This window comes from Penaeus chinensis, chromosome 16, assembly GCF_019202785.1.
Source record: "Penaeus chinensis breed Huanghai No. 1 chromosome 16, ASM1920278v2, whole genome shotgun sequence".
In the NCBI taxonomy this organism is placed as follows: Eukaryota; Metazoa; Arthropoda; class Malacostraca; order Decapoda; family Penaeidae; genus Penaeus; species Penaeus chinensis.
The window spans coordinates 6,777,112-6,785,650 of NC_061834.1; the positions used below are offsets into that span (position 1 = coordinate 6,777,112).

Consider the following 8,539-nt stretch of genomic DNA (forward strand, 5'->3'; position numbering starts at 1 on the left):
TTTTCCACCATGGACTTAAGATTGCTCCAGAATCTGGCACATGCACTCCTCATCCTGTTTGTCTTTGAATACCTCCTTGATATTGGCCACCGACTTAGTTTTGGTCGTACAAGCAGAGTTGTTGGTGTTTTTTGCAACCATCCCCATGGGTGAAGTCTTAGAAATTTTTCAACTACCGTATGTGTATCCTGCAAATACACACATGGCCTTCAAGCATCAAATCTGGTCAGCCAGGGTTTGACTGTTTCACATACCTGTCTTAAACCCTAGTTGCTGGTTTGCATGTATGTATATGGCATGGCATGACTGGACTCAGTTCTTGGTGGCATGTACATATATGACATGGTGTGGCAACATGACCCCAACAAACTGGAGCATTGCATACCTCCCAGGTTGAGTCATATTAGGCCCACAGCCTTGTCCTTGCACAACCTTGTCAGGCACTTCTCTTGACTCGCTGCAGAGACTTAACTCACTGACACGGACACCTGTCTCTCTCTCTTGGACTGCAGGCTCCCCTCATTCCCTGTTCGATTACACAGACCTCAGTATACTTAAGCTGTAGAATCTTTAACTGAGATCAGCAATCCATGATCCTCTAGTAGACCACAACAAGCAGCAGTAGCTCAGGACTGCCCAGTTTTTAGCTGACTAGGGAGCCTTCTGGCTCCCCCATAGATCTCCACTTCACATTCAGCACCCGGCCATACCAGTGAGAACTCTCATCCACAACAAACCCTCCATAAAGAGATACAGACCAGTTCAAGTGATAGTTGCAATCCATTTACTACAACTGTAGACCAGTCAGATATGCCAAAGGTCATGCCATGGCCTTCAGCTGAATTTTTCATGACATCACATACCTTTCACCCTGGCCATCAGCTAATTTTTTTCTTGTCATAATTGTCATGTCATCCAGATCCACTGGATTAAGAAAAGAAAACTAAAGGCATTCAACTGAGAAGGAAAAATAAATCTGACTGGACTTAAACTGATTATATGTAAAACTTATGTATTACCTACTGTTTCCAAAACTGTTGATAAGTGAGAAAATTATATGCATTTATTTTTTATATATCAGTCAGTCTATTAGTTAATTAAATTACCTATTTTGAATAATGAATAATAACGGACAAGACAAAACAGCATCTACAAGTTACAATGTGTGAATGAAGAAAGCAAGTTATGTCTTAGCCATGCACCCATCCTGACTGAATGCATGCTTTATCAAGAAAAATTTGGGTTTATAATAGTATTTCCTGTGACCTAGCATAAATAACTGTCATTTTGTCTATTTCTGTCTATATATCAGTATCTCATAACTCATTATCTTTTTGCTTCCCTCTGGTCTCTGACAATATTTGTCTTCCTCTCTCCTTTCCTGAATTGCTACCAACCTCCTCCTTAGCCCTCACCCTCCCATTCCTCCCTCCCATGCCCCAGAACTTTCCCTCAAATCTATCTCTACTAAATCTCTCCTTTCTTTTGTGATTAATGCTAAGTATAATCTCAGAACTATTACATTACTTGTGTAGTTTTAAACTTTCATATTTTATTTTTAACCCAACGCCAATGAGTATCAGAAATCTCTGAGCGTCATAAACTCTGGTGATATCTGGCAATGTCCAGACTTTGGGCACAGAAGTCCACTACAATTACAGCTGTACCCTGCAGACCAAGCAGTATTTTATGACCCTTGTACACATGACCCGTTAGTAACAGGTAAAAATAAAGAAAAAATCAAATGACAATACCGACTCTGTTGACATTCTGTATATGATTCAATTAATATGTACAGTACTGTCTAACAGTAGTATATGATTTTTATGTAGGTGACACAGTTGACAGTTTCAAAATGGACATTTAGGAAAGGGCTTTTGCATTAATTCTGTAAATAAATGAGTGTGTAATGTACCATCTGTGAGCCATGCATGACTGGAAGTGCTAGCCCCTGGGAGTATGCTATTTTCATGCCCAGGATCTGAATTCTTGCCTGCTATGACAGGTGTACAGGTTGTGTTAAAGAAACTTACAAAAAAAAAAAAAAAAAAAAAAAATTAATGTACTTAGTTATGGACTATCCAGAGAGATATGGAGTTTGTCCAAGGAAAACAGTCTCTTACATGACTATCATGTCATGAAAACAATTTGGCTGAGGGCTTGGTGACTGGAATATGCCATCATGGAAAATTTGGTCAGTGGCAAGGGTGATGGGAATATTGATACAGCACAACAAATGACAAAAGCAGACCTTGGAAATGTCCTCATTCTTCTGCTTCCACCTCTGCAAACCTTTTGAGTCCCTTTTTGGCCCAGCCAAATGGGTTGGATTCTTTGTAATTACCCCTACAGCCCCATACTCTGACAATACCCTTCTCTTCCAACAATGTCTCAAAATACAATAAAGCAAAGTTACCTTTTGCAGTTGTTCTGATCGTTCACGCCTTGTCACATCCACTGTTCTCCCATCTTCTCAAGAGGTCTCAATATCTCTCCCAGTATCACTTCTCTCTACCCTGAATCATCCTATCTCTGTTCTCTCTCTCTCCCAGTAAAATTCTTTTTTCCAGTCTAAAACCAGATACTCCAATCTCTACCACTTCCATGGTGCCTACCCCTTCTTCTCACTCTATCTGTCGCATCCGACAATTCCACCCCATCTTCTCTTACCAAATCCTCTCTTTCACCCACCTCTTCCTCTGCTCTTTGGAATTCTATTTCCTTTTCTCCTCCACATAAAAAAAACTTTGTTTCTCAGACCACCCCAACCCAACTCCCCTCCAGAAGCTCTTGAAGTTATACAAAACTTCCTAAACATGACCCAACAGAATGCTCCACTTCCTTGTCCACCCTCCATTCGTATTCACTCTACATTCAAAGTGTTTTATAATATCCATCCTCTTCCTCAAGTTCCCCCTACCCCTCATCCTCCCACTCTCGCAAAAACCACTCCATCCTTTCCTCCATGTGCATCATTATTCCCTCTTTCTTCCCCATTATCCTTACCACTCCCACCTGGATGGTCACATGATGACTCCCTTGTGTCACAACAATGTATTCTCCAGATCCCTCCTCTCTTGACATTCTTCCCAATATTTCACCACCCTCCCCAGTTCCCATATCTCATTTTCTGGGTTTTTCTCCTATCTCTACAACTACCATTTCTACCCATTTTACCCTTTATTGCTTCATAATAGTTCTTGCGGTTTTCCTCATACAGTGTTTACTCTACCCTCCTCTGACACATTCTCTCAGTTTGATCTGATCACCCTATACCTTTAACTCTCTCTCCTTTTACAAATCCCCACCATATTCCTATTTCATGTATCAACAAACAAGCATTTAACAGGATTTGCACTTCCTACCATCATACAATGTTTCAAAGAATGAATTTGAAATTGTAATTTATAACTTTTCTTTATTCCACAGATTAGTAGAAGGGCATTTACAAGATTTCAACACATTAGCTTCATATCTACAAAAGTTCAGTGATGACCAGTTTTTGGAAGCAGTGTCTGACTTTCATGTACTAATATTTATTGCTACAATGGACATGTTACCGCTCAGAGTAAGTTCTTTATGTTTATTACACTCATGTCAAACCAAAGCTCTAGGCTTTCTTTAATTTTTTAGTTGTGCATGATATATTTATTGGTTATTTAGAATCTCTCACCAAGATTATTTTCTAAATGCTTTCAGGAATATATAGGCCCATTACTGGAATCAGTAAAAAAACGTGATCGAGCACAAGCACTGGAATGGAAGCAGTCTGAACATTGGGCAACTGTGGAACAGTTGGTGATGGCATCAGGTGGTGGAGCATCAGTGCTAGGGGCTGGTGAAGAAGCTGCAGCTGCAGGTTCTAGTGCTCAGTCATCATCTTCCTCTACCTCTTGGACTTGCCAACACTGCACATTTATCAATCAAACAGCTAGTGAAAACTGTGAGATGTGCCACCTACCACGGTGAATTGATATCCAGTAACATAGTTGCATCTAAATTGATACTGATATTCAGTGTCATTGTTTAGCTGAAAACAAATTTCTGATTGATTTCTTTATGGTGAAAGAAGCTCACATTAATATCAGCTTTGATACAAGCTGAACATTGCCAGCTGGAATTGTTACTTACATTTTCATGAAAATTGCTTGGATGTTGCCAAGCATTGTAATAGTCCTCAGTGGAGGATACTTAAATTTTTACAAAAACTTGGTTGTAAATTGTTTCAGCCCTCTTCAGTGTAAAATGTTCAGCTCAGTTTAATGTTCTCACACAAGAATGAGGTATGACTTAACATTTTTGAAAGCTTGACATAAATATTAAAGACAAAAAGATTAAGAGGGGGGGTGGAAACAAGCAGAGATGCATGCAAATGTAAATCATGGATGACTAAGCTATACACAAAGCATCTGTCCCTACTTTCAATATTAATAGTGATTTTTATCCTTTTTATACTTTTTTCTTGAAGTGTAATGTTAAAGAGAAGTTTGTGAGTTTCAGTATTGTGTAACTAATGAATGAAATAAAGATGAATGTATAGCATTTCTGTATTGTGTTAACTAGTATAAGAGAGCTGTACAGACAGTTTCTTGAACTCTTAAAATCTGCTGAACTGGCATTTGGGTGTTCAGTACCCTTGGTTATATTAGTGATGAGTGTAAGTTATTTCTATCGTAATTAAGGGTTATTTTGCAATTTGAAATTAGAGGTGAATATTTTTTATTATATCTTATTATTTTCAAAGTGGTACACATATGGACATTAACATTTGGAAGCCTGGATACCATTCTCTATTACCATTATTTTCAGGTACATTATGTAATATTTATATATAACAAACGAGAAAGAATCCCACAGTGCTAAGGCTTTATAGTAGAGCAGTGCAGAGTAATATGAAGATCAGATTGTGGTGTTAGAATGTTTAATTAGTTCTTTTTTAACTTTAACTTGTTCGAATTTTCATGGAATGAAGTAGTTGAATCTTTTGATTTTTTTTTTTTCATCTCTTTTTGTTTGTTTTGTATTGTTTTTTAATTCCTTTTCTGTGTGTCAATTTATACTTTTGGAACATTTACATATAACCAGGTTATGATTATTGTAGAGATTAACACATACACCAAAATAGATAATGTTTTTGTGTGTTCTACAGATTTAGAATTTTATTTGTTCCTGGTGTTTTTTTTTTTTTAGATGTTCCAGTTACTAGTATTTTTCGTTTTGCTCATTCACATCATTGAGTCTTCGGGTAATTCAGCCACAGATCATTTGCTAGGCCATCCACAATTTTGTACCCAAAAGTATTTGATTGGTTAAAAGGGAACCTTTTTTGCAACTATTGGAAAGGTTTAGGATTTTGAAAAGTATCTGTAAAATTTTTGGTAGTTCGAGGTATTAAAAGATCTGGATAAATATCTTTATTTTTACCTCATTGCAAAAAACATTATATGGGGATGACCATACTGTGTTGGCACCTATTTTGAAAAAAAAATAAATAAAAATAAAAATACCAGCTGAAAAACAGTGGAGTGACACTCTTTATGTGAGCCTTTGCTGATGCTACTTTTTGCACCTGCTGTTGCTAGCTTGTACAGAACCCATTGTGGTTAGGTAGCTTATTAATAAAATTATTTCAAGATTAACCTATTTGTTAAATCCTCTCCATTAATTTTAATTGCTTTTTATCTTGTGGTTAAAAAAAAAAAAAAAAAAAAAAATCATGGTCTGACAATGAGAAAATAAAATTTTAGGTATTTGTCTTTATTCTATTCACTTTCTTCCATTTGTTTGAAAGAAATGGGACATTGTGTAATGTATGGTATTTTCAGTAACTTTCGCTTAGTAAATGTTTACTGATAAAGGTAGTTAAATGCAAACACCAAAAAGCAAGCTACAATTTATTATTTTTTTTTAAGGAATATAAAATGGATTTATGCCAATATAAACCAATTAGAAAAATATGCTACAAAATTTATTAATCTTTCTTAGTACCAAGTCAAATAATACATGTCTTATAATTTTATATCTTATGAAAATTTATATATTTTTTCCCAATCACCCTTACAAGATCTTTTTCTTCTAATTACCATCAGTAATGCACATGTACATGCACTTATGATTATCAGTAGAAAAGGAACCATCTGTTAATAAGAACCTTGTTTATATGCATTTTACACAATGTCAAGCACATAATTACTACTGGCTGGCAAAACATCAATTAAACCCTATTCAGGTTTTCAACACTGTCATACTGCCATTGTATATAGGCTTTTATAGATAGTTTAGAATATCATCAAGAGTTTCTATAAAGGAGTTGATGGGGGAGTTTTGTGAGACAAAGGTTTTCTTGTGAGGGGAAAGAGGACTCTGGTGTCTGAGGAGTAGAGGCAAAGGTAGGTGGAGGGGAGTGTGTGGTAAGACAAGAAGGGGTGGAATGTATACTCAGCATTATCAGTCATTCATTAATGTGGCTCAGTTCATCATAGCAAGAATGGATGTCAACTGTGCTGAATGGGCTAACAATACAAATTAATCTGGAATATTAAAAAAAATAAAATAAAATTTATTTTCTTAATGAACTTGTACACATTCAGGAATTCTGTACTAAGAATCTCTAGAACTTGGTCAGAAACAAACGTCTGACCATACATTATGGTTCACTGAATTGGGTCATCCTCCAGGTCACCTTTACTTAAATACTGGTTAGGAAGCACAATTTGTACATTAATTTGATTTAACATTTCCTCACCTACATGTGTAACTTTTTTATATATTCTGGCAGCACAATTTATCAAATAATTATAATGACAATCTATTTAATATTAATTTATTATATCACACTTCACTTCAGGCATGAATCTTAATCTGCCACATTTTTTGCTCACTATCTCTGTGTGGCCATTCATGTGGTAGTCTAATTATGAACATAAACAGCCTTATACTACTATCACTTGTTTAACAACTTTTTTATCAGTAATAAAGGATTATCAGAAAAGAAGATTTCAAATTGCAAGCTACAATTACTGGTCTCATAATGTCTTCAGGGGTTTTGAAGATAGTTTGGTCTGTGAAACTGCATTTTTTTTTGTATGAGTTGGCTTAATTGCATTTCTACAACTATTAAAGATCACATGGGGGGGGATTTCACAATTGTAGATGCCAACTTGTGGAACTGCTCAAAGCTAAGTTTGGCCCCCTCAACTATATCACGCAAAAAGTTTGGGGATGAGAGAACTGTACACTTATGTATTGCCAACACAGGAATGACCATTTATTAATGACAGTAGCCCCTTCCACACAGTGTATTTAGCCTATAGTTTGCTGTAACACTAGCTCTTATAACTGAACAGAAAAGTAAAGCAGCTTTCAGTGAATTCAAGGAAGTTTGTTATTACACTCTGAGAAAGAACAAAGGCGCAACACTGGCATGTGTATATATGCAGGTATCAATTATATGTATGTATGCTTTCATGCATTTGTCTGCATAATTATTTAACAATGTATGTGTGCAGACATATAGACATACATGTATGTAATGTGTATGTGTATACAGTATTGAAAGTATATTAGCATTGTAACCTCAGTTTAATGTATATTTGATTTTTCATACCTGCAAAAATAAAAAAAAGGAAATTTTAAAAAATACAAACTTTTGATTTTTTTTTTTATATTTTGAAAACCTTGAAGTGTCATTCTATCTCCTTTTTTTTAAAGAGGGAAGATGAGAAGAAGGGCAGGGGGGATCTTTATTCTTTTATTCTTGTTTTCATCACTTGCAATTTTACACCAAAATGTAAAATGGAAATTCCAACATCAGAGACCAACAGTTCTGAGGTAATAAATAGTACTTTCAAACAAAAACAATATTAAACTCATACTAATATTGTAGGCTGTGGTGCTGCTCCTAGGCCTACTGGAATATTTATCAAGTTTTTTGGAGGAGGGCACTAACCCCCCCCCCCCCCTTAGAACTAATTACAACAACCATGGCTAAAAAATATCACATTTTTCTCCACTACAAAATAAATCATGCTAATCTTTTTAGGTGTGTTTAATAAAGTGATTTTGCAACCAGAAACAGATGTTTTACAATGATAGCAAACTAATTTCTTCACACTGGGAGTGCATGTATGCATTTATGCACTACTCACTATGATTTTGTTTTACCAACTTTGTTTACACATATATCTCCAAAAGGACTTATTCACCAGGGGAGCAATTACTTGTTCGTATAGTCTCTTGAAATTTCAAGGATTTTTTGTTCTATTACTATTATTATTATCATTGTTAATAACATGAACCTGTCCATGTATTTTATGGTCCTGTATTAAATGTCCTGGAAGTTTTGAAGAGATAAGAAAGATTTAAAATTACACTTTTTTTTTTTTTTTTTTTTATCTAAGAACAAGATTTGAGAGAGAGAGAGAGAGAGAGAGAGAGAGAGAGAGAGAGAGAGAGAGAGAGAGAGAGAGAGAGAGAGAGAGAGAGAGAGAGAGAGAGAGAGAGAGAGAGAGAGAGAGAGAGAGAGAATTTTGTGTGTGTG

At 35.7% G+C, this 8,539-nt stretch overlaps 1 protein-coding gene across 1 annotated transcript in view; it reads left to right on the forward strand.

Annotated features, from left to right (window-relative positions):
- LOC125033489 (nuclear protein localization protein 4 homolog) overlaps positions 1-5,639 on the forward strand; it is a 20,994-nt gene extending 15,355 nt beyond the window's left edge. The window contains 2 exon segments of the mRNA XM_047625043.1: positions 3,430-3,568; positions 3,700-5,639. Of these exon segments, the coding sequence (XP_047480999.1) occupies positions 3,430-3,568; positions 3,700-3,969 (409 nt within the window). The 3' untranslated portion in view covers positions 3,970-5,639.
- The last annotated feature ends 2,900 nt before the right edge of the window (positions 5,640-8,539 follow it).